This window comes from Vulpes lagopus, chromosome 14 (assembly GCF_018345385.1).
Source record: "Vulpes lagopus strain Blue_001 chromosome 14, ASM1834538v1, whole genome shotgun sequence".
Lineage (NCBI taxonomy): Eukaryota > Metazoa > Chordata > Mammalia > Carnivora > Canidae > Vulpes > Vulpes lagopus.
Window position 1 is genome coordinate 28,922,884 of NC_054837.1, and position 26,732 is coordinate 28,949,615.

Consider the following 26,732-nt stretch of genomic DNA (forward strand, 5'->3'; position numbering starts at 1 on the left):
AGAAGTTAAACGGCATTAAGCACAGTAAAATATAACTTTAAAAAATAAGTATTCTTGGGATCCCTGGGTGGCGCAGCGGGTTGGCGCCTGCCTTTGGCCCAGGGCGCGATCCTGGAGACCTGGGATCGAATCCCACATCGGGCTCCCAGTGCATGGAGCCTGCTTCTCCCTCTGCCTGTGTCTCTGCCTCTCTCTCTCTCTCTCTGTGACTATCATAAATAAATAAAATAGCAAAAATTAAAAAAAAAAAAAGTATTCTTGCAGCATAAGGAAGCGGTGTGCCTTTGTGTTTTATTTAATCTGACGTAGTGCATATAAATAAGTCTACTTAAAAGAAATAGAACAGGAGCACCTGGGTGGCTCAGTGGTTGAGCATTTGCCTTTGGCTCAGGTGGTGATCCTGGGGTCCTGGGATGGAGTCTGCATCCGGCTCTGGGCGGGCAGCCTGCTTCTCTCTCTGCCTGTGTCTCTACCTCTCTGTGTCTCTCATGAATAAATAAAATCTTAAAAGAAAAGAAAAACAGATCCTATGAGAGGTGAGTGAATTGACATCTAAATGTCTCCTTCTTTAAATACTGGTGGAGTTACAGGGGAAAGAAAGTATAGGTAAACCAGCCCTGGGTCATTCAGCCGGGTTGAAGAAATCCATACTTTATTTTTCGAACTCCATTTTTCATCCGAATTCCCTCACTGTGTTAGGATTAAGATTTGGTTATTTTGAAAGAGCAGCTGGGATTTGAGAACCGTTGGTTTAACTGTTCGCAGTAACACCTTGTTATGCAGTCAGGTGTCTGAGTGAGCAGCTTGCTCAGCTCGCCGACCCTCCAGAGAGGAGACCTAAGGTCACCACCGAGTGTGAGAGGCTTGAACACCTCGGGAGGAAATTCGAGGCCCTGCTCTGACGGCTATTATTAAAAAAATAAAAGGGGGGGGGGACTTCAAACCAACCGGCGTTTTCAAATTTACCACGTCTCTTCCTGCCTTTCCTGCCCTGGATGCTTGACCACGTAGCTACAAAGCTAAATCTACCGCACAGGTTCCTCAGAAAACGCGGACTCCCGTTTCAACGAACCACCAAGAAATCAGCGCCAGCGGACCCTGCCGCCACGCCCAGGCCCGCCCATCTCCGCGCCGGCCGGAACGGAGTCTTCCTCCGCCTACCCGGCAGGCCAGAGGCCCCGCCCCATCCCCGCCTCCTCATTGGCTCTGGTGACCAACCCCCAGAGCGTTGGCTCCGGATTGGCCGGCTCGGCCGCCGCTCCGCGCTCTTCCTGGGGGCGCGAGGCGGGCGTGACTACGCCTCTTACGTCGGGACGCTCGGTCGCCACAAGAGGCGCCGTAGTCGCCGCCTAGAAGGCAGGAGGGCGGCTGTGCGAAGGGCTGGTATGGTGCTTAGTTCCCCGGCAGAGCCGACCGAGACGCGGCGGTCGCGGCCATGAAGGTGAGGGGCCAGTGGGGCCGGGCAGTTCCTCTTCGCCTCTCCCAACTGGCCGGGGCGCCTGAAGTGCCTTCCTTTAGCCTCAGCGGTTCACCCCGCCGGCACCTCGGAAAGCTCCGCTGAGGGACGTCCCGGGCCGGCGTCCGGGCCCTAACCGGCCCAGAGCGGAGATCCTGGGATCCGGGACCTCTCCATCTCCCACAGCCCTCCCTTCAGCGAGCCTGGGGGAAGGCGGGGGGGAGAAGCCGGGCGCCGCCCCCCTCCCCCCCACGCCGCCTTTAAGCGTGGTGGGCCCGTCTTTGCTCCTAGCCCTGTCCGCCTCCTCGGGGGCCTGAGGCGGACCCCCTAGTTCCCGCTTCAGCCCTCGGTGCCTTTTGCCCACAGCGTGACCCCTCCCGGCCCGAGTCCTTGAACTAACCCAGATGTCGGGAACACTCCGGGACTGTCGCAGGACAGAGACTGCAGAACGGAGGGAAAAGGAGTAGTGCGGGAAGTCGTGAGGCTGGGGCTAGGCTAACTAACAGGTTAGGAAACGCCTCGGGGCGGGGATCCCACCCTTCTGAAGGATTTCTTCCTAAGCTTATCATTGGGGCCGTGACCTAGAGCGCTAGCAAACTAGATGTGTCTCCGTCGCCACTAGGTACGCAGCAAGTAATTTGACAGCTTGAATTCTTCAAGGTGGGTGCGAGAGCGTGGGAGCATCAGTGACTGAGAAGTTTAAGAAAAGGGGGGAGGGTTGATTCTGGCCTACTTTTGGGGGCTGGTTTTCTCAACTTGATGTCTGAGAGTTCTAAAGAGCTCTGTGTACAACAGTCAATTCATGTGTTGATTCATATGCTGAATTCAAACCAAGTGGGGTGAGTCATAAGGTGATTGTTACTCTTTCAGACCTAGACGATTTCATCAATCCCTATGGAGAAGCGTGCTTGTTGTGGATAAGGGAAGTAAAAGTGAACTGCTAGCTTAAATCTGTACCTTCACAAAGCTCCCAAAAATTTGCTATGGAAAATTGATAGTGTCAAGTGGCTAGAGAAACTCCGCAGGTATTTTCTTGAACGTTTCCTATGGGTTAGTAAAGAGGGAGACTTGCTGAGTTGGAGTAATTGAAATTGCAATTCTACCTTTTAGGAGTTTACCAATCAAAAGAAAAAAATATTCTCAGGTAACTACATTACAAAGCAGAATGTAATGTAAGGTATCAAAAACAAATCGCTCAGGAGCAAGGAAGGGTATTTCTGGCCTCCGGAAACAAGAGTTTTGGAAATAGGTAACTTTTTGAACTGTGTGTTAAAGTATGAAGATATTAAATATTAAAATATCTAAAACTAGCTTTCCTGAAAACATCATCTTGCTATGTTAAGATTCAGAAATAAAGCATATATATACATATATATGTATATACACATATACACACGCAGACATACGTATATATATGTATGTATATATACATATATATGGCCTCAAAGAAAGTCGGTATCTTGAGTAGTATTAAATTTGTGACCCATCAGTGAACTAGATGTAGGAGAGAAGTAGGGATGGGTCCAGGATTGAAATTTTTAAGTTCTTTAAAATCAATTTAAGTGGAAGAAACTGCTTTCTGAGTTGACTTTCTTTTTTAAGTAGTTATTTGAGAGAGAGCACAAGTGGGACAGGGAGGGGCAGAGGGCAAAGCAGGCTTCTCTGAGCAGGGAGCCCAACAACTCATGGCTCCATCTCAGGACCATGGGATCTTGACCTGAGCCAAAGGCAGCGCTTAACCAGCTGAGCCACCCAGGGGCCCTGAGTAGACATTTTAGAAACAGTTTTGTGGTAGTTGAAGATGTAGAAAAGATACATATTTTATGAAGCAAACAGATGGACCTAAATAGACATCAGTCTGTACAAGAGGACTGTGTTAGGAAGATAGCTGCTTTTCTTTTCTTTTTCTTTTTTTTGATAGCTGCTTTTCATTTATGTTTTTGTGGAAAGTAGATTCATGAAATTCAGGATTTGGGCTGTTTATTATTTAACTTTATTTAAAATTGAAATTAATTTTGGATTATGCTCACCTGTAGATTTCTGGGCAGGGTCAGTGATTTTTTGTTTTAAGATTTTATTTATTTATGAGAGACAGAGAGAGGCAGACACAGGCAGAGGGAGAATCAGGCTTCATGCAGGGAGCCTGACGTGGGACTCTGGTCTTGGAACTCCAGGATCACGCCCTGAGCCAAAGGCAGACGCTCAATCGCTGAGCCATCCATGCTGCCCAGAGTCAGTGATTCTTGATGCCATGGAATTCTAATGTGAATATTCATTGAACCAAGTACTTCCTTCCGTGGGATTAAAATAACTTTTGAGAGTTAACAATCGGAAAATTACATCTTTGCTCAAACCCAGGAGTAGCTGATTTTAGTATGTAGGGAATGGGTATTTACTTTCTTTTTAAAAATTTAAAAAAAAATTATTCATGAGAGACATAGGCCGAGGGAGAAGCAGGTCCCATGCAGGGAGCCTGATGTGGGGACTTGGATTCTGGAGCTCCAGGATCACACCCTGAGCCAAAGGCAGGCGCTCAACCGCTGAGCCACCCAGGCGTCCCGGGTATTTACTTTCTTCCTTTGACTTGTTTGTTTAGAAGCTGATGTTTTGAAGTGTTACCTCTCAAAGATTCAAGTAACTGTTTAACCTTAGAGTAGCACCTAAATAATTCCCTCTAAGGGGTTTAAAAATCCAATTTGGTGTCCTGTATTAATTTTATTTAATCCTCACTGTTTTTCCATTTTATGTTGATCTCACCCCTGGTTGTACAAATCATGCTCATTTTTTCAAACTCAAAATGAGAAATTAAGGAGAAAGTAATCTGTTGGATATAATTTCCTTTTCATTTTTTTAAGATTTTATTTTTTTATTTGCCAGAGAGCGCTCATCAGAGTTCAAGCAGGAGGAATGGCAGAGGGAAAGGGAGAAGCAGGCTCCCCACTGAGCAGGAAGCCCCTTTGCAGGGCTCTATTCCAGGACCTTGGGATCCTGACCTGAGCTGGAAGGCAGTTGCTTAACCCTTATCTGCTTAATCTGCTGAGCCACCCAGGCGCCCCTCCTTTTTGTTTTTTCCCTTCTCTGAAGAATGGAGGAGTGATGCTAAGGATCAAGTATACTATTAAAAAAAAAAAAACAAAATCCAAATATGAGGAAGGTAATATATCTATGATCTCCAGAACACCTTACTGTAAATATCTATCAATTTGGTGAAATTTCTTGCCTAAAAATAAATATTTTTAAGATCATCTGTTTTTGCAGTCTGCTTAGTGTCCAAATAGTATGAGAGAAAGAATTTAGGATGTAGAATTTCCTCCTTTGTGGTATACAGTCTGATTATTTGGTAATTTAAAAGGTAGAGTTTCTCGGAAATTTTATTTCAGTTGAAGCAGCAGTTTGAATAAAAATGCTTTCACATTTTAAGGAGCACATGCTTCTCAAGTGGCTTTAAATAGGTTAAAGATTTTTGATAATCATCTCAACTGTTTCTTCTGCTTTGCTTTGTTTCTTGTGCTAGTCCTAAATTTTGTAGGAAAGTTTAACCTAATTGAAATTTAAACTATAAACTCGGGCAGCCCTGGTGGCGCGGCGGTTTCACGCCACCTGCAGCCCAGGGCGTTGATCCTGGGGACCATGGATCGAGTTGATCCTGGGGACCATGGATCGAGTCCCACGTTGGGCTCTCTGCATGGTGCCTGCTTCTCCCTCTGCCTGTGTCTCTGCTACTCTCTCTCTCTCTGCATCTCTATGAATGAATAAATAAATAAAATCTTAAAAAAAAACTATAAACTCATTCTTTTATCAGTGGTGCTAAGTTTTGAAACACCTTTTCATGTTGTTTAACACAAGGACATTGAGTTTTAGCAAACAAAGTTGTTTGGAGTTGAAAATAACACCTGTGGTGAATGAATACTCCAAGGAAACTTTCATTAGTGAAAGAAATGAATTCCTGCCTGGTCTTAGCTTCATACAACATCCAAGAAAATTAATATTCTTGAATTTGAAATTTGGAGATTTGTTTATCCAAATTTAAAATATTATATTTAATTTAGAGTTATGGCAAGCAACTCTTATGAGGTGGCATTATTTATTATTGCTCTTTACCTATTTTAATCAAAGGAAATTGTATAGGGGCACCTACCTGACTCGGTAGAGCATGCAACTCTTATCTCAGAGTCTTGAGTTCAGACCCCATGTTGGGTGTGGAACTTACTTAAAAACAAACAAAACAAATGATTTAGAATATGGTTATTCCCTGCTGTTTGCGAATCCATCAACTTTCTCATTGACTGTCATTTAATTTTTGTGGAAACCAGCATGGCTTTTCTTATTACTCATTCTAGTTTGCCTGGTTACTATAATATTTTGTGGGATCATTAAAAGTGATCACATCTTGATGTGGTGAATAGGATTCAAAGTTTGTAGCAGACTTTTTAATTGAGCACTTTGGAATTGTTTGCTCCCCAGGGAATCTAAAAGAATGTTAAATCCCCCCCCAACCCTGGATCCGGGGTTCAGTCCTGGCAACAGGCTTCTTGCGAGTAGCCTGCTTCTCCCTCTGCCTATGTTGCTATGTCTCTGCCTTTCTCTCTCTCATGAATAAAAAAATAATAAAATCTGTAAAAAAGGAAAATAAACCCTGGCTCTGTGCCAGAATTAACACTGCTATTGCTCGCAAAGAAACAACATATTTTCTTTTGCTTTTGTTGACTGAAACGGTGATTCAGAATGAACTTATATTGTATGAATCTGACTGAGGAATCTGAGAGAGTGCTTGTAAAATTGCTGGTGTATCATGAAAATAAATGTCACAGCAGTGGAAACTCAGTCCCACTCGCATGCAAATTGTTCAGGTTTGTGAATACACTCCCCTTCCCTCCTTTATATTCCTACAGAGGGGAGAGACTTTCTAAATCATCCTCTAGGAGGGAACAATATAGGACAAATACTTTCAGTCTTCATGCTACCATAGAAAGAAGAGCTTTTATGTTGGTGAGTTTTAGCACAGGAGCCAAAACAGTACTTTCTGGGACCTTCCCAGATCTGTCTTCCTATGGGTGATAGCATTTTGGTCAACTAAATGGTAAGCCGCTATAGGTCATCTTTGCTAATGGTCTGTTATTAAGACCAATGGGCTATAGAGCTAAAGGCATGCATTCGGATTGGTAGAAGTAAAACAAACATTTACTGTTTGTATTATTTCTTAATTAGTTCCAAACTGGGAGTAGAAAAAAGATAGTTACTGTTCCCCTAAAGTCTTGGTGCACTGGCTTTGGAAAAAACCTAAGAACTGGCATTGGATACCGGAATAACATAAGGAGATCTAGATGTCTGAGCCAGTCTAGACAGGAGGCTTTAGAATTTTATTTTTTACCACAGGCCATGTATGTTTTTAATGTGATACCTTAGCTAGTATAAGCCGGGCAGGTGATGTCACATGACTATTCAGGAACAATTTTGGCCTCAGGCACGTAGGAAAGAGATTAGCTCATTATGAAAATCATTTATTTTCACTAGTCATTGGTGGGTAGAAAATAAACTGCAATCACACCTGAATTCCCTAAGTTAGTTTTGTGCCAGGCATGGGTAGATAGTTGCCTTATTTAGTTACTCTCCATTATTTAACTATATTTATGGTCAAGTTAGGAAGTGTAGCCATCTTTACAGATTGTTCCTTCCAACCTCTTGGATTCATGTGGTTTAGCCTGTAGAGTCCTGCTGTCAGTCATGATCCCAAGTAGCCTTTAGAATTGTTAGTCACGGGGATCCCTGGGTGGCGCAGCGGTTTGGCGCCTGCCTTTGGCCCAGGACGCGATCCTGGAGACCCGGGATCGAGTCCCACATCAGGCTCCCGGTGCGTGGAGCCTGCTTCTCCCTCTGCCTGTGTTTCTGCCTCTCTCTCTCTCTCTGTGCGACTATCATAAATAAATAAATAAAAAAAAAAAAAAAAAAAAGAATTGTTAGTCACGTAAACCCAGATCATAGCTATAGTTTTCAAAGATTCAGACTTTGGCCTCTTTCATGGAAGGATAGTTTTTTGTTTTTGTTTTTGTTTTTTTAACACAAGATGGTGACCCTTGCATAAAGAGCACACCTTTATGATATCAGGACAGAGCAACAACTCAATTTACTACAAATTTAAAAGCCAAAGGGCTGTACCTTGTGTACTGTCTAGGAGTTAGGTTTGCTCAGAAAATCTAGGAGGCAATGAAGTAGTTTGGAAAATATGCTTCAGTCTTACTACCAAAAGGTGAACGAACAATGAGTGAATAAAAGATAAGGGAATGCAGGCTGCTTAAACTAGTGGAAGATCTAAAAGGGTGGGGAAAATAGAACATGAACCTGGGTCTCTAAATTTATAGCTTTTTCTTTTTAAAGATTTTATTTATTTATTCATGAGAGACACAGAGAGAGAGGGGCAGAGACACAGGCAGAGGGAGAAGCAGGCTCCATGCAGGACTCCAGAATCATGCCCCAGGCCGAAGGCAGGCGCTTAACTGCCAAGCCACCCAGGGATCCCTAAATTTAAAGCTTTTAAAGGAAAGAATGCAAAGGGGAAAGGCTTTTTGGCTATTACCTTATGAGATACAGTAACTAGACTTCAAGGAAATAGAGGCAGAGTCAAAAGCTCAGAGGATCGGTTGGCATGCTTGTTCTCCAAGGACTCTCCCCTTCAACAACCCACATTCAGTAAACTGTTGGGACAGTGCTTTCTGAAACAGTTCCCTAATTGCTTTTATAGATTCTACCACTTGAAAATTGGGACTGTTATATCAAGTAGCAACAAAATGTGGACAGTTGAGAGGGGAAATATTGGTATAGGACACATCAGGCATTATTAGGTGAATGTAAAGGTGATGATTTGAGGTAGGGATGCCTGTGCCCTGAGGGGACATGCAGAAAAAAAATTAGGAAATGTGGACTTAATGGGAAAGTACTGGAAGATGAAACATACAAAAGGGGAGGCAAGGAAATGGGAGCCTAATCAGGCCTGGGAGAATTATCCTTTTTTTTTTTTTTTTTTTTTAAAGATTTATTTATTTACTTATTCATGAGAGACAGAAGCAGAAGCATAGGCAGAGGGAGAAGCAGGCTTCATGCAGGGAGCCTGATGTGGGGCTCGATCCTGAAACTTCAGGATCATGCCCTGAGCCAAAGGCAGACGCTCAATTGCCGAGCCACCCAGGCATCCTGAGATTCATCTTCTGAGTGGGTTCTTCAACTTGGAAGTGAAGAAGGACAAAAATAGTTTGAACAATGACTGTCTTTAACCCAGAAATCACTGTCTTCCTCCTAGTATTGGAGATTTCACACAAGACATACAGAGGAATAACTTAAATAAAAAGTCGGGACCAGAAAGCAAAGAGTAAATAAAATGAGGGAACAAAGTAAAAATGAAGGCAGGTACCAATTTCATCAAAAGTTCCAGGCCGGTATGTGGAAAGGAACTAATTTAAGATTCAGACGAGATTGTTAAAAAACTCAGCTGAGCCTTTCTGGAGGGATTAGGGCAGACCACAGAGGGAGAGGAAACACTAGATACATGTCCTACTCCTGTGGGGAAAAATTGTCGACAGGTTGTAAGGAGTGTTTGGCTGAAGTCTTGGTCCTGGAACTCAAGAGGCACAAGCTTTAGAAGTAACCACAGCCTCTTCTCTCTTCTCTCAGCGCTCTGCTGAGAGTGGTTTTCCATCTAAAACCGTGTAGGCAGGAAGAAGAGAGCACCTAAACTGAGGAATTGTTAACCTTTTATCCTCCACTGTAATTCAAATCACGTGGGGGAACTTTTTTTTTTTTTTAAGATTTTATTTATTTGAGAGAGAGGCAGAGACACAGGCAGAGGAAGAAGCAGGCTCCATGTGGGGAGCCCGATGTGGGACTGGATCCTGGGACTCCAGGATTATGCCCTGGGCCGAAGGCAGGCACCAAACCGCAGAGCCACCCAGGGATCCCCACGTGGAGGAACTTTAAAAAAATTCTGGGGGCACCTGCTTGGCTCAGTTGGTGGAGCATGTAACTCTTGGACTCTGGGTCATGAGTTCGAGCCCCTTGTTAGGGGTAGAGATTACTTTAAAAAAATACAAAATCTTAAAAAAAAAAAATCTGATGCTTCAGACTCGATCCCAAGACTCCAGGATCACGCCCTGAGCCGAAGGCAGATACTCAACCACTGAGCCACTCAAGTGTCTGTTTTAAAGTAATCTCTGGCCTAATGTGGGGCTCGAATTTATGACCCTGAGACCCAGAGTCACGTGTTCCTCTGAGAAATTTAAAAATTTATTTTTAAAAAATTTTATTGTAGTTAACATACAATGTTACCTTAGCTTCATATGTACAACATAATGACTTGACACATCTATATATTATGCTGTGCTCACCACAAAAAAGAACACTCACTTTAAATGAACTTCATCTAGATTTTCATGCTTTTATGTTTAAACATATCATGGCTCCAGAGTTCTGAGGTATATATTTATTTAAAGATATGAACTATTAATTACAATTTAACTTGACTTTTAAAGGCATCACTGTTTCTCTAGAATTATAGGGTGTGCAGCTATTTAATACTCAAGTCAGTGATCCTGATACTTGAGACGTTTGAACTGTGTATTGTGGTTTCTTATTGCTTTTACCTTCTCCTTTCCCTATATTTAAATAGCATATTATGTGTGGGAAGTAGCAAGAATAGCATGATTCTTCTATAGTATTCTAAATAGCCTTTTAAAGTTGTTTTAAAAAAAAACTTTTTTTAAAGAGCTTATTGGACAAATAGTGTTTGCTAGAGTTAGATAATAAAATATGGAACTATGTTGCCATTTTAACTAATCACATCTCACCTACCTGGACTCTTATTACCTATTACATTATCTAGAGTCTAGAATGTGCTTAAGAATTAGGACAAGGGGGCAGCCCCGGTGGCTCAGCGGTTTAGCGCCGCCTTCAGCCCGGGGTGTGATCCTGGAGACCCAGGATCGAGTCCCACATCGGGCTCCCTGCATGGAGCCTGCTTCTCCCTCTGCCTGTGTCTCTGCTTCTTTCTCTCCTCTCTGTGTATTCTCATGAATAAATAAATAAAATAAAATAAAATAAAAAGAATTAGGACAAGGGGTAAAAGTTCATTGATTCCAAGTGCTATAGCTTTTATATTTTTGCATGGGAAAGTACCGAGTCCTCATTGAAAATATATTTTCACATACAAGTCTGACAAGCTTGGTTATTAGGTTTCTGTGTCTGCAGTAAGAAAGAGGTTGTTGGAGGTGAGTAGAGTATAATGTGAGCAGTGGTGCCTCACAGGGAAGAGACCAGAGGAAAAAAAAAACAAAAGGCAGTACATTAATTTCAGGCCATTTAGTAGAGTGACAAATAGCCCTTACGCCCTAGAAGATTGTGGTGGTTATCCAGTCATCAGAAATAGTTTAGTATTTTTTTAAGTGCTTTTTGTTTTAAGATTTTATTTATTCATGAGAGACACAGAGAGAGAGGCAGAGACCTAGGCAGAGGGAGAAGCAGGCTCCCTACGGGGAGCTTGATGTGGGACTCAATCCTGGGACCCTGGGATCACAACCTGAGCCAAAGGCTTATGCTCAACCACTAAGCCACCTAGGTGCCCCTGTTTAGTATTTTCAGTTTGAAAAGACAGGATCACAATCACTGCCTTTTAAAAATATTTTTTTTTAATGTCACAGTAATGTATTTGTTTCTGAAGAGCTTGGAAAGTAGAGAAAAACTCAAATTTATATAAGATACGTTAAAAACCTATAGCTTGGGCAGCCCAACGTGGGACTCGATCCCGGGTCTCCTGGATCACAACCTGGGCCGAAGGTGGCGCTAAATCACTGAGCCACCCGGGCTGCCTTGTGGATTTTTTTTTTTTTTTAAAACAAAATTAGGTTCATAACTGTATCGTTTACTTTTGTTTAACGATGTCATGGTTTCCCCATTGCCAAATATTCTTTGAAAATACCAAAAATTTATCTTTCCAGAGCTTAAAATTTTGATGCTTCAAAAAATAATCTCTCAAAACCACAGTGAGATATCCTCCCATATCTATTAGAATGGCTATCATAAAAAAGACAATACATGTTAGCAAGGATATGGAGCAAAGAGAACCATTGGTGGGAATGTCAATTAGTGCAAGTTCTATGCCAAAAAAAAAAAAAAAAACCCACAAAAAACAAAAAGTTCTATGCCTCCCTCCCCTGTTCACTGCAGCATTATTCATAATTATGAAGATCTGAAAATAATCTAAGTGTCCATTAGATGAATGGACAAAGACAGACAATACTATATGATGTTACTTATATGTGGAATTTAAAAATGAATAAACTCTTAGAACAGCTTGCTGGTTACTAAGAGGGTAGGTGAAATGGGTGGAGGGGCTCAGTTGAATGATGGATGGTAGCTAGACTTGTGATATCTTGGTAGTATATATTGAATATATTGAATAGAATATATTGAATTGTACACCTAAAATTCATTCTACATTAATTTACCTCAGTTAAAGGAATAATCTCAAAGTTATTTAGGGCAAATGTATATCTACAGAATGGTGTTCCTTGAGATTCCCGGAGAGCACAGGTTCTACTCAGCTTTATTTTATTTATTTATTTATTTATTTATGATTTTATTTATTTAATCATGAGAGACACAGTGAGAGAGGCAGAGACACAGGCAGAGGGAGAAGCAGACTCCATGCAGGGAGCCCGACATGGGACTCAATCCTGGGACTCCAGGACCGCGCCCCAGGCTGAAGACAGGCACTAAACCCCCTGAGCCACTCAGGGATCCCCTCCACTCAGCGTTAAACTATGGTCTTTACCTGTGTTCTTTCCAGGCGGGTGCCACGTCTATGTGGGCTTCATGCTGTGGGCTGCTGAATGAAGTCATGGGAACTGGAGCTGTCAGGGGCCAGCAGTCAGGATTTGCAGGAGGTACCGGTCCATTCAGATTTGCACCAAATTCTGATTTTTCCACTTACCCATCAGTACCTATGGAGGGGCCTAATATAGTTTGCAAAGCCTGTGGACTTTCCTTTTCAGTCTTTAGAAAGAAGGTGAGTTGGATGAAATGTTATATACAAAGGACACATTTCTTGATTATATGTTAATGCTAATGAATAATTTTTTATTAAAATTACCCACAATTCTTATTAACTATTTCCCATTTAGAAAAGTACTCAGTTGAAGGGACCGTATTACTGCTTAAGTTTTCTGACAAGTTGTTCTCATGTTGCTCAGGGATCTTGTCTTCTGAGCTCTGTATACTTTGATTCTATCTCATTATGCTTATGTTGTAGAGGTAAGAGATTTAATTAGTCTACAGTTTTGATCAGAGATAATTTACTATAACTGATCTCAAGTTTCAAAAAATGTATCCCTACCCACATTCTTAACTCAATTGAAGAAATTAGTATAAGATAACTGTGTAGAGATTCAGCATAAAACATTTGGGCTGTTATTTTCTCAAAGACAAAGTCATTTTTTCTGAGTGCCATCATATTGTAAGGCCATCTCACAGTCTTTGATCATCATCAGTTTAGTCATCTGAAATATGTCAGGAGCAAGGTATTAGCTTGTGGGAATAATGCAGCAAGCAGAAAGGACCACATCTTCATGTCTACTTTAAGCTTTGCTAGTGCAGTGGCTTTGAGTGTGATTAAGGCTCGGTAAGGTACAGATTACCACAAGAGAGAGATCTTCTATTCAATTTGAATGACCTTGAGAGGTGAATTGCCTCTTTCTCTGTGTTCTCCCCAGCCCACTCCCCCCAACTTCTCTTTAAATGGGGAAATTGTTCACGTAGGGAAAGAGTAGGAAGAGTTTGTGGTTGTGCTTTCTGCTCCATGTGGTTCAAGTCATCTCTGTTCTAATTACATGTTTGTATCAAGGGGTGGAAAGGTTTTAATTCATTAACACAAGAGTGTATGTTTTTCTTAAAGGGCTATATTGAACTTCTGTGAATCCAAACTGCCTCAGTAGTGAGTGTTTTGATTTTCATGGCTTTTGGAACACAAGCATGGCTGTGAGGGTAGTTGGGTGCCATGGGAGACTTCATAAGAACTAAAATTGAATTTTAATACAAGGCAGAAAGAAAACGCATGCTTGTATCTGGCTATCATTAACTGCTTCTTTTCTTGCTGTTTCTTTAGCATGTATGTTGCGACTGCAAGAAGGATTTTTGCTCCGTTTGTTCAGTCTTACAAGAAAATCTCCGTAGATGTTCCACATGTCACTTATTACAAGAGACGGCCTTTCAGCGCCCTCAGTTAATGCGACTAAAAGTCAAGGATCTCCGGCAATATCTCATTCTTCGAAACATCCCAATTGATACCTGTCGAGAGAAAGAAGACTTGGTAGATTTAGTACTCTGCCACCATGGGCTGGGCTCTGAGGATGACCTGGACACAAGCAGCCTGAATTCCTCACGATCCCAGAGTTCTAGCTTTTTTGCACATTCATTTTTTTCAAACCATACAGCCCCTTCTGCTACCGTGTCTTCATTTCAGGGAGACTTTATGGGTGGAGACCAGATCTTGGGATCTGGAGTTCTGGCACAGGTATGAGGGTATAATTACACCAAGGGCCTGGCACCTCTAGTTGGCCATATATCATGGGGCCTTTAGGGCTTCATGACCCCCAGCGGGAGTAGAGGTTCCAAACGCTGCTGAATTCTGTGCATGTAGGCTCTCTTGCTATGAGTCTCTGAGCCTGGGTGCAGGGTAGCCACAAAGTCAACTGTCTGAAGCCCATTAGTCTCTTGATTCTAGTTACTTCAGTTTCCTTTAAGGTAAATACTATTGAATTAATGACTATGAAAAGTAGTGTGTAAATATTTGCAAGATTATTTGTCAGTGACCATGGACACAATAGTGTAAGTTACCCTAATGTCCAATTGCCTTGCTACAATAAAATTGTTCTAATTCTGATTTAGATAATGGGAAAAAGCCATCTGAATTAATCAAAGAATATGATTACTAATTTTAAAGAAATGCCGGGGCACAATATTGTCTCAGTGAGGTCCTTGGGCATCCTGATTGAATAACATTCAAAAGCTTGTAATAAATCAGTTTGTATAGGTGAATGATTCTGAAATGCTGAATAGATTGTTTTGAGGAGTTCTCTCCACATTTAATTCTCTTCACTGAAGCAGTTAAAAGCAGAGGGAAATCTGGTCTAGTTGCCTTCTAGTCATAAATTAAAGAAGTCCAACCTAGGAGTTACTCTTTTCCCAAATGAAAGCTGATATAACAATGATGCAAACACAAGATACATCTGCCTTTTGTGCCACTTTTGGGTATATGACCCCTCTTGGAACATGTGGGTCTTTGGATACTGCAGTGTGTTGCTTGTGAACCAGTGGGGTGGAATATTTGAAATTGGGAACTGACCTAGACTATTATAGAGCTATGGTCAATGTAGAGTCTGAAGAGAAAGACACGAAAGAAGGTACATAACCCAAGTCGAAGATCTTCGAAGGTCTTTCTGTTTTTCCTAAAGAGTAACTCTGATTGTTGAGTTTCTAAAAACTAGAGCTAGCATTAGCCGTCAATGAAGAAGTCTAGAAAGCATTCTTGAGAATCAGAATGTCTAAGTATGATGTAGTAGGATTGGTGTCTTTCAAATCAATTGCCTGTGACGCTTGGGCTGAACTTAGAGCTTTTAGCTTCTATCTGTATCTTAGAGGCTCCAGTTAGACCAGCCTTCCACAGGTCCTTTGATGATGAGGCAGGGTAGTTGCATGCATTGACAGCTGTGGCTTTGACATTTCATGATGGGACCTTCTCAGGGAGTTAATACTATGGTTAGATGTTATAAATTCACCCACACATAGGAATTTGGCTTTTGAGATAACTTTAGGAAAGGTAAATTTATGAAATCGTGGGGGGCCCAGCTCTTTGAGAGGGGCGGCAGCACTCCAGATCCAAGGTCATTGTGGAGTATGCCAGGTACTAGGGACATTCTTGGGAAAGATCTATGGAAGGGTTTTCTCCAGGGTTCAATATTGACAGAGTTGATACTGTTAGGAAAATATGATTCCTGACCTAATCAGATCAATTATGTGTGTAGGTACAAAGTGAAATAGCTTCAGCCAACACAGAAGAGGAGGATGATGAAGATGATGATGAAGATGATGAGGATGATGACGATGAAGAAAACTTGGAGGAGCGGGTGAGTGCTCCTATAAAATTCCCTTAACATGTCAACCTGGCAGGCAGGGAGAGTGCCTATGTGGACTTTCACTAGGTTAGTGCTGGATGTTTCTCCTGGTTTGAATGTAGCATAATATAGAAAACACTTCAAGAACTGATGAAAGATGCCTGGGCAGCTCAGTGGCTGAGTGCCTGCCTTTAGCTCAGGGCGTGATCCCAGGTTTCTGGGAACAAGTCCTGCATCAGGCTCCCCTTGGGGAGACTGCTTCTCCCTCTGCCTGTGTCTCTGCCTTTCTCTCTGTGTCTCTCCATGAATAAATAAATAAAATCTTAAAAAAAAATGATTAGAAGTCTGGGCAGAATATCCAAGGCTCATAGTGACTAGAGGACAAGGGGAACATGCAGTTTCCCTTGCTCTGAGAGGTCTGCCTTTGCACGAACAGAGCTGATGGAAGCCCTCTGTGATTGCAGACTCCTGGCCTCTCTGAGAAGCGAGTAAGAGCTTCACTATCTGACCTATCAAGCCTAGAAGATGTGGAAGGAATGAGCGTGCGCCAGCTGAAGGAAATCCTGGCTCGGAATTTTGTCAACTATTCTGGCTGTTGTGAAAAATGGGAGCTGGTAGAGAAAGTAAACCGGTTATACAAAGAGAATGAAGAAAACCAAAAGTCATGTAGGTTTCCTTTTTCTTTCTTCCCCCATACTGTCCTTCTTTAGTCTTTTAAAAATTGGGTTGTTTCTATCACAATGAGGTCAAAATTTTTCACAAAACTATCCTTTTATTGAGTGAATTAGAGGTATGAACTTGTTAATTAGTAAGTTTATTATGTGATGTTGGCTCTGAGACCACCATTGCAAGTGAGTTAGGTCATTTGTTGAGTCTGGTTTTCTTTGCCATAATTTGTTAGAACTCTAATGCACTCCCTTGTCTCTATAAAAACGCATGTTTTCTCACTAACCTGGCAGGCCAATACTTTGGTTATCTCAATTGTAGCTTTTAAATCCTAACTGCAAAAAAAAAAAAATTACCTAGAGCCAAGATGTTAAGTAGTTCTTAGCATCGAGTATTAGGTTTCTCTGGAAGTTGGGAAAAGTTGAAGTTAAGAATTCTGAAACTATTTATTGATAAGGCATGGAGCAGAAATCCTTAGTCGGTAACAGGGCCAAGCCATAGAGCATTTATAGGCAAGAAAGAAGATTTCAGTGGTGTTTAGACTGACAAATATGTTCCTATCTAAACAATCTTCCCACTAACTTTTATCATCGTGAGGTTTGTTTTTTTTTTCCCCTTCAATCTGGTTATAATGCAGCAATTATTGGTAAACAGCTTTATGCCTGAATATGCGGGAAGTATTTTGGCATACCTATTTCCTAAGATGAGGCCACAAGGGTAGATACAAGAATCTTAAGCCTCAGAGCCTTCAGAGGTCCCAGGCTGTGGCTGGGAAATGGCATTCTGGTAGTGAGGGGAGAAATCCGTTTATTTAATAAGTGTAAATGCCAAGCGTGTACAGTGCGTGCTGGTCATGCATAGCCATTCCCAGCCTCCGGGAGTTTATGGTAGAGGAGGCCATGACATACACATTTGCCAAAGTACCTTTCTCAGTTACCTCACTGCTTACTCTCTCCCTGGTTCAACCTCCAGACTTGTGGAATACTCAAAATGAGTACAGTTGGAATCTTCCCTACTTTGATTGTCTTCAGTCACTTAGATTGAGATATTCACCTCTATAGCCTTACCTAATAGCCTTGATAAACCCTGGCTCCTCTGCTTTATGCTCAGAACTTGTGACTGTTGGAAGGAAACTTCCATGCAGGGGAGGGGACCAAAGCCTAGACTCTGATTTACTCAAGAGCCCTCTAGGATCTTCTCCACTGGCTCATCAATTGTCTTATCCCATGAATCCTTTCTTCCCCTGGTTTACAAGAATCTTTTGAAATGGCATTATTCTCTTAAATCCAGAGACTACTGGCCCTTCAATAGTGAATTCCTGTTCTTTCTAACTATAATCGTGATATATTCCCATCGATCCCCTGTAGATCCGCCCAGAGAAAAGGAAGCCTCAGTATCTTTAGCTCTGGAGCCAAATCTCAGGCTGAGGTGAACTTTTAAACTCATTCACCACCTTTCTTATACAGAGCTTAGATTTTCTCAGAACCTAAATCTGGGTGGGCCTTAGAGCCAGGATAGCCGGTCTGTTTGCAGTTAGACTCCAACTGTTTTTCCCCCAAGTACAGGCTACTTGATGTATGACTCTTCAGAACTTTTCTATCAGTGTGGAAATAAAGTTCTTCCTACTGAGATGAAGCTCTGGAGACTGACTTTTCCCAAGGCCACACAGTTGGGTGGGAAATTCCAGTCATGTTCTCTGAGGCCCGTGTATAGAGAAAACCTTAGCTCTCTTTATTTTCACTTACAGTAGTAATCTGTTCTTCTCACAAGAACTTTGAATTACAGCTATAAAATAGAACTAAGTAGCTAATATTTGTGGGCACTTCATACCTGGCCCTAAGCTAAGCATTTCTCATGTATTCACAAGACTCTACAAGGTATAGGCATTATTACTACTGCCATTGCTAGTGGAGGGAATGGAAGTGCAGAGAAGCTGGATTATTTCTTTCACGATACCGGGTTTATCTGGGGCCTGCCGTGGTCTCTCCAGATGACTGCTGAGGGCACACACACCCCCCCCCCCCCCCCCGCAATCAGGCAGCACTGTGTCCACAGCCCCAGCTCTCTGTTGCCTTTCAGATGGTGAGCGACTGCAGCTGCAGGATGAGGAAGATGATCGCTTGTGCCGTATCTGCATGGATGCTGTCATTGACTGTGTCCTGCTTGAGTGCGGGCACATGGTCACCTGCACCAAGTGTGGCAAGCGCATGAGTGAGTGTCCCATCTGCCGGCAGTATGTGGTGCGCGCCGTGCACGTGTTCAAGTCCTGAAGCCCAGGTTCTTCCCGACAGGACACTCGCCCCCAAGCTCGATCTCAGACATTTCAATATACAGGAGTGCCTGGAAACTTCCTGTTCAAAGGCTGAAACTTTTTTTTTTTTTTAAAGATTTATTTATTCATTTATTTATGATAGAGAGGCAGAGACACAGGAGGAGGGAGAAGCAGGCTCCATGCCAGGAGCCCGACGTGGGACTCGATCCCGGGACTCCAGGATCGCACCCTGGGCCAAAGGCAGGCGCTAAACCGCTGAGCCACCCAGGGATCCCCTGAAACTATTTTTAAAAATTATTTTCACTACTAACCGGGGGACAGAAAGATTCATCCTAAGTTGTGGCAATGTTGGTATGTGCCATGTGCCTGCCAGCTTGGGGACACGCCATTTCCCAGGTTCTGCGGGGCTTCATCCCACATCTGTGATCACTGATTGCTGATGAAGGCAGACTGCTCACAGCATCAGCTACTGCTCTCTCCGGAGAACATTTATCCTGTTCTCTATTTCTCCTTCATCCTATTTTTAACTTAAACTACTCAGATGTTTGAAACTTCTGTTCTCTTGGATGAGATCACTGTCCACAAGTGGCCAACATGGTACACACTGAGCAGTGGCCCCTCTGAATGTTCACTTTATTAGTCATGTATATTTTAAATGCTACTATTTGATGAATGTAAGTTTCCACATTGTTGCTATTTCTGCGTTTAAACATAATTGGGAACAACTGACATTCTGTAGTCAACTGCCAGGGCCTTAGACTTAACATGTCCATTTCTGTTCAGGTACAGCTTTTTAGAGCAAGGGCTGCATCTAGCTGCTTTCATTAGAGAAGTGTGTGTGTTAAATTCTTAATGTTGAACCAGTTTACACTGTTTTGTATAGTGAAAGTGTATTTTCAGTGCTACCGCTAGCTAATTTAACTTTAGGAATAAAATTAGATTTTAAAAAATGCTTTTGCTTACATTGTCCTACTTAGTTCCTAATTTACTTGGGTATAGCATGAATGGGTATCTGCATCTGATCCAGCACCCTTCCTGGCTGCTGATGTGTACCACTAGCTTAACTATTGATTTGCTGTTTATTGTGACCAAGTATTATGCTGGGGGCTTTCTAGTTCTCCAGCATTCTGAAACTGCTGTTGCCTTGCTTCACAGATGGGGAACCTCTGGGAAATTAAAGAATTTGTCTGAAGTCTTAGAAAGTGGCTGAGACCCTTGGCTGGCTCAGTCAGAAGAGCATATTATTCTGATCTCAGGGTTGTTGAGTTCAAGCCCAAGTTGGGGGGTAGAGATTACTTACAAAGTGGGTGGATTATTTCATATGTGACTATTTCTTAATACAGCTGTTACCAAAAAAAGTGATAATACCTGATACTTTAAAAAGTTAGTGGCAAACGTCAGAATGTGAACCTGGCTCTGACGCTGATGTTTTCTTAACTCTTCTGCTACCACCCAGCAAATGAGAAACCTGACATGGGCTCATGCAGAATGGTTCCTGGGACATGAATGATCTGAAATTGCTTTTCTTTCACATCTAACTAACTCCAGCCAGGGTGGTGTTTGGTTGAAACCCAACTGTGGACTCATTCCCACTGGTAGGCTGTGTAGGTATGTTTTTAAGAAATGCCTAACTTCTGAACTGAGTCCTGTTCATTTTATTTTTTGATTCTACAGTGGGTAGCACACATGCCTTTTTAGTGCTCAGGATCCATAAGTTGGTCACACATCTGATGATTATAGCAAGGGAGGCAGACAGTCCACCCCTGGACTAGGAGAGAAAGTTTGCCTTGTGGAGAAAAGCATGCCTTCCCACCTCTTCTGGTTTTAAGGGTCAAAACCTACAAACCCAGGCCTCGTGGATATTTCAAATAACCTCTCCTGTTTGCCTACAGCGCCCGGGATGGGTGTTGGCCACAGTTCACAGTAAGCAGCCTGAGCAGATCGTTGCTGCAGAAGCAATAAAACCGAATCCCTGCTGAAGCTTTAGGAGCACTTACCCTGTCTGTACCTCTTGTGAGACTGTAAACTCCAAAACTGCAATCTTGTCCACAAATTGCTAATTTGGTGGCAAGAAGTCTTCAAATCCAGGCCAGCAAGTGATAGTGAACACACTGAAATAGAAGCTGAGTGGCAGGTGCTGGTTTGTCTTAAGTTAGAAAATTGAGATTTATTTGTACATTGTCTCAGCTTCAATCAGCTTGTTTGGTGTTTCTTCTTGGATTTAAAGAAGTGGTCTCAGATACTTGTTTATAGCAAGAGAACAAAAACTCAAAGGTGTATTTTTTTTTTTTTAAAGACAGTGTTTTGAATTAATCCAGGTTTAGTGAGTAGCCAAAAGAAATTTTTAGCCTGAGAGGTTTGATGACTAAAATAACCAAATAACCAAAGGTACTAACTGGTTTGGAAGAGGGCAGACATTTCCCCTGCAATGTGCATTTTCTAGTGGCATGCTCTGCTGCTTTTGATTTTTTGAATAGGTAATATATAGGTAAGACTCTGAAGGTGTACAGTGGAATACAATGCTGTTCCTCACCCCTATCCTCATATCCTCTGGCATCTGATGCTTTGGATGTGCCATGGTGTTTATCCTTTGGAAGCCTCAGTTCCCTAGAGGAAGCCGGGATGGAGCTTTTCTGGGTTAGGAAGCTGTGATCTAATCGAAAAAGCACAGCCTCTGGTTTATGGTCCTTTTTTTTGCTTCATCAGTTATGGTCTGTGGACTCAGAGCAACTACCTGCAAGCATTTAGCTCAGGATGGCCTCATCTACACCTCATTTTTAAAAATGACAGGTCTGTGTATAAACTGTACTGGTGTATAACCTTGATTGGTTTGTTCAGTACATGCGGGGGAACTCCTATGCAACCACACTCCAGGTTTGAGGCAGGCCACTGACCTGCAATGGTCGCATAGGATTGCATATGAGGCATGTCCCTATAGTAGCTTTGGCTCCCCGGTCCTCGAAGCCCTCTCCGCCTCCTCTTGGCAGACCTGTGTACTCCTGGAAACGTTACAGGAGTAACAAGGCCCTCTGACCCCAGGAGTTCACCTGGAGAGCATTGTTATCCTTAAAGCAATTCCTAAAGAAGAGGAGGCCTTTAGTGGACATCAGGGTAAGGCTTTTTTTTTTTTTTTAAATATTCTATCCATTCATTCATGAAAGAAAGAAAGGCAGAGATGTAGGCAGAGGGAGAAGCACGCTCCAGGCAGGGAGCCCGATGTGGGACTCGATCCACAGACCGTGGATCACACCCTGAGCCAGGGGTAGGTGCTCAACCACTAAGCCACCCAGGCGTCTCCAGGGTAAGGCTTATTTGAAAGTTCAAAGAGCTCAGGCTGGTGTCTGGGGGGGCGCTCCACGATGAACAGGCTTACAAAGGTAAGCCGCATTTTTATAAATAAACCATAGTTGTTGGGGCCCCTGGATGGCTCATTCAGTTAAGTATCTGCCTTCAGCTCAGGTTGTGATCTCGGGGTCTTGGGATCGAGCCCTGCAACAGGCTTCCTGCTCAATGAGAGGTCTGCTTCTCCCTCTCTGCGATCCCCCCTTTTGGCTCATGCTCTTGCTCTCTAATAAAATCTTTATGGGTTCTTTTTTTAAACTAATCTTACCTTTGTAAAGTGTATTTCCTGAGTTAAATTCTGGGGTACAACAGCTGCATATGTCTCCAATTTGAGTCAAAGGATCTCTGGGTTTAAACTAATAGGATGCATGAGACTGGCTGGGCAGGATCTAAAACCATTTCATGGCAAAAAAAAAAAAAAAAGAGGAAGGTGGATTAGCTTCTCCCATTTTCAGCTTCACTAAAGCAGTCCTTTCTATATGGGAGTATAAGGTTGCAGTACCCTATTGTTAAAAAATTCTGTGATCTAAAATGACTTCTCCCCAGTTTCTGTGTCTACCAGCTGGAGACATCACCTCACAACCAACTGCCTCCAGCTGCCCCGGCCCAAGACTCCCGTGTGCAGCATGCAGCCTTCAGGAGCTGCCTCCAGGGAGAGGTTGAGGAAACAGACATCCCCTGCCCACTCCCCTGTGGCAGTGGCAACACCAAGTGACCACGGAAGGTATTTCATACAGCTGTGGTCAGAGGCACCCACTCAGGTAAGCTACCTCGCCCCTTGAGGTGGTTTGTATCAAATCCCCACTCATGGCCAGAGGGGTGGCGCCACTCTCCCACTAACTACTTCTCCCTTAAGTAACCGTGCTCTGTGAAGACGGGACGCCGTGTACCATGGGGCCGCTGCATTGCTCTGATGAGTAAGAGATGTTCTTTATACCAATGTTGAGACTACGGCTTCTGGACTTCTCAAATTTCTTTTTATTTTTTTATTTTTTTTTTTATTTATGATAGTCAGAGAGAGAGAGAGAGAGAGAGACAGACAGACAGACATAGGCAGAGAGAGAAGCAGGCTCCATGCACTGGGAGCCTGACGTGGGATTTGATCCCGGGTCTCCAGGATCGCGCCCTGGGCCAAAGGCAGGCGGTAAACCGCTGCACCACCCAGGGATCCCTGGACTTCTCAAATTTCTAATCCACTCCTAGAACAAAAACTCTCCAAGGCCAAGAGTGCTTTTTTTTTGTACAATTGTTTATACAAATTCAACAAAGGTAAAACCGCGTCAGGGAAAAGTCTAGGAAAACACCACCTTACAACAATGGCACTTATGAAGGCATAACTTTACAACTAGGAAATAGCCATGTTATAAACCTTGAACGAGAACTCAACTCACTTCAAAGGAGAGAAAAAAGGAAAAGAAAGGCTATGTTGGATCATTTATTCTACTTCTTGACCCACTGTATAAATTAGATCTGTGTAGAGTACAAGAGCTCATGCTGGCGCAAAACCCTCCTGAGTGCAAAGGCTGAAGTCTGAATTTTTAAATTTTGAGAAATGGGTAAATTCTATACAGAGGAAACTTGGCAGAGTGTCTTACTTCGACTATAACATATATCCACATGCTTATGTAATTCTTGATGGACAAAGCAGGCTCTCAGCTTCCAGTTAAACATGCTTTTAATTGGAAGGTCTTCACCTGCTTTGCCGTATCTGGGCACATGTGTAGATGGATTATTTGTGACGATGAAATACAGGTTAAGTTCTCTCCTACCTTAAGGAAACCAGGGAAGTTGGCAATCTCAAAACAATAAAAACACAGGTATGCATTCAAACCTTGCATAAATAACTTTTAAACAATTTGTACAAAAATATTTCTGCATAATGTAAGATGTAACAAAACCAAACAAACAAAAAATATCACGACGGCAGCAGATGTGGTGTGTGGTCCACTGTATGTTGACACCAACCCCTGGAGTAGCAAGGAATGAGGTGTCCAAAACAAAAACACCACCACCAACAAAAACTTCTAAGCTCATGCTTTAGTAAGAGAATTTCTTCAAAGTCCATCTTTCTCTCCAGCAGGAATGTCTTCTTGGTAAAGGCCGCCTTAGAAATGGTCCAGAAAGCAGTGCAGTTCTAATTCAGAGACCAAAGGGAAGTGTCCGGTTCACTCATCCCCCGAACATGTGGGAGAATGGTTTCTCCTTCTGCAAGTCTTGCAAAATGGAATCGTGTGGTCTGTCGCTTCAAGTTCCAATTTGAAAATAAAAGCCCTAATTTTTGTAAAGTTGTTTCCCCTCCCCAGCCACGACCCCTCCCCCACCCACCCCTTATTTACATACTTGTCCTTGGACTAACTCAGCTTCTGCAGGAGTTTTTCTTCCACTTGCCCAAACTGGACGCTCACAGACATTTCAGCTATGAACTGCTCACAGCCTTCCTTGGTAACTTGCTTGCAGTACCTCAGGTCAATATGACAGATATTTCCACAGCGTTTGAAGAAGGACAGGCACTGGTCAGTAACCTTATTGCAGTCTGCAGGGAGGAGGAGACCATGTGAGGTGCAGGAACTGTAGAGGCTGAAAGCCCCCCTCCCCCAAAACCCCAGCTCAGAGCAAGGAAGAACATGCCAGGCCCCTGGGGCATATTCCAGCCCCTGGTGCCCTAGGGAAAACCGTACCTGCTGGAAGGCTCTCTTTAAATTGGGAATGCTTCCATCTACCAGTTATAAAGGTTAATGTATGCCTGAAAAGCCTTCAGACTTCCAAGTGAAATCACTTAGAAGCTTACCCTTGCCTCTTTATATGTTTATATTCTCACATAAATAGGTCTCCTGTCTATGTTAACAAAGATAGGATCACACAATATATTAAATACCTTGCTTTTCCCACCTAGTTTATTGTTGATAAATACCTCCTGATCAACGTATTGTGCACTTATCTGCTTACTCTCTTCAGATCAGTGGGAAGCAAACGGTGAGGTGAGAACATCTGTATGGTCATCTTGGGATCCTTTTCCCTCATGTGGGCACCAGTGCTTTCAAGCGAGGCACAGCATGCCTGTGCGTCCCCTTATTAAATGTTTGCTGGAAATCCACGCAGAAGACCAAGGTGCTACAAGGGGCTGGCAAGATTCTGGCTACAGCAAGTGAAGCCAGAATTCAGAATCCATCATGCTCTCACTTACAGACATCCTCTTCTACCACATACTCAACATGTACTTTGCCATACCCAGTTTTGGAACTAAATCCATAGTCGACTGGCTTCAAGGCCAGTTAGCATCCAACTGAGGCTCAGCGTTCCCTCCTCTAGGCCAAATTCCCTCATCTCAGTGACATTCAGCCTGAGGCCTCTGTTTGTCATCACTAGTATCTGCACTTTTTTTTTTTTCACTCAGGTGAGTGGGAATGAAAACAGTGCAGGCAAACTGTAAGACTCATGAGGTTGACACTAGGCCTGTTTTACCCTAGTCCCAGGTTTGGAGGTGGCATAGAGAAGTAAATAAGGTCAGAATAGAAAACAAACACACAAAAATCAGTTGCATTTTTATATACTAGCAAAGAACAATCAGAAAATTAATTCCACCTGCAGTAGTATCAGAAATAATAAAATACTTAGGAATAAGTTTAATCAACAAAGTGACATGACCTTGTACACTGAAAACTAAAAAAAAGTGCTGCGAGAATTTAAAGATACGGAATGGAGAGCTATTCCACGTTCAGGGAAGACTTAATAGTGTTAAAATGTCATTGACTACTCAAAAAGCAATCTACAGATTCAACATGGTTGCTATAAAATACCAATAGCTTTTTTTTTTTTTTTTTTTTGGCAGAAATAGAAATATCCATCTAAGATTCATGTACAAGTAGAAGAGATCCTGAATTGCCAAAGCTAGGTCTAGAAAACAAAATCGGAGGACTCACACTTAGGACTTCAAAACTCACTACAAAGCCACAGCATGTATTACTGGCATTAAGGTCATATAGACCAAGAGACTACAATTGATTAGCAAATGTGTTTTGTGTTTCTACTCCCTTGATTAATGTCTTTGGCACAAATGTGTTTTTTTTTTTTTGTTTTGTTTTTTTAAGATTTTATTTATTCAAGAGAGACAGAGACATAGGCAGGAAAAGAAGCAGGGTTCCTGTGGGGAGCCCAGTGTGGGACTGCATCCTGATCGTGGGACCCCAGGATCACACCCTGAGCTGAAGGCACTCAACCACTGAGCCACCCAGGTGTCCTGGCCAAATCTTTTTAACTTTGATTTAGTTCAGTCTTTTTGTTGTTTTCTTTTGGTGTTGTATTTAAGAAACCATTGACAAATTCAGGGCCGCCTTGTGTCGCTCAGTTAAGTATCTGCCTTCAGTTCCAGTTATGATCCCAGGGTCCTGAGATCGAGCCCGATGTTGGGCTCCCTGAATGGAGCCTGTGTCTCGCCTCTCTCTCTCATGAATAAATAAAATCTTTAAAAAAAAAAAGGGGGGGGGGTGCTTCTGAGTTGGGTGAGCATCTATCTTTGGCTCAGGTCATGGTCCCAGGGTCCTGGATCAAGCCCCACATCAGACTCCTGCACAGGAGTCTACCTTTCCCTCTCCCTCTGCTTCCCCTGCCTGTGTTCTCTCGCTTCTCTGTGTCTAATAAAATCTTAAAAATTAAAAAAAAAAAAAAACACAAATTCAAAGTCATAAAGACTTTCCCATTTCCTTCTAAGAGTTTCATAGTTTTAGCTCCGATGTTTAGGTCTAAATAATTTTGAGTTAATATCTTTTACCCACTACGTGGTTGTGGCACCGTGTCAAAAATCTTTGAACATTCCAGGATTTAATTTAAATGCTCAGTGGGGAGG

At 42.6% G+C, this 26,732-nt stretch overlaps 2 protein-coding genes across 16 annotated transcripts in view; one reads left to right on the forward strand and one right to left on the reverse strand.

Annotated features, from left to right (window-relative positions):
- The first annotated feature begins 1,316 nt into the window (after positions 1-1,316).
- On the forward strand, positions 1,317-25,739 carry RNF34 (ring finger protein 34). Of its 4 annotated transcripts, XM_041728629.1 has the most exons (8): positions 1,317-1,441; positions 12,288-12,506; positions 13,602-14,009; positions 15,520-15,621; positions 16,074-16,275; positions 18,355-18,486; positions 22,436-22,650; positions 25,719-25,739. In XM_041728629.1, the coding sequence occupies exons 1-8, from the start codon at positions 1,436-1,438 to the stop codon at positions 25,722-25,724; spliced, it is 1,290 nt and encodes a 429-aa protein (XP_041584563.1). In that variant the 5' UTR covers positions 1,317-1,435; the 3' UTR covers positions 25,725-25,739. The 4 variants fall into 4 exon arrangements, with proteins under 4 accessions (XP_041584563.1, XP_041584562.1, XP_041584565.1 ...); XM_041728628.1 differs by lacking the exon at positions 25,719-25,739 and having other exon boundaries at positions 22,436-23,156; XM_041728630.1 differs by lacking the exon at positions 25,719-25,739 and having other exon boundaries at positions 1,343-1,441; positions 12,288-12,384; positions 22,436-23,160.
- Positions 23,547-26,732, reverse strand: part of KDM2B (lysine demethylase 2B) — a 124,172-nt gene continuing 120,986 nt past the window's right edge. For all 12 annotated transcript variants that reach the window (XM_041728627.1, XM_041728625.1, XM_041728626.1 and 9 more), the window contains one exon: positions 23,547-24,422. In XM_041728627.1, the coding sequence (XP_041584561.1) occupies positions 24,241-24,422 (182 nt within the window). In that variant the 3' untranslated portion in view covers positions 23,547-24,240. The remainder of the gene's footprint in view (positions 24,423-26,732) is intronic.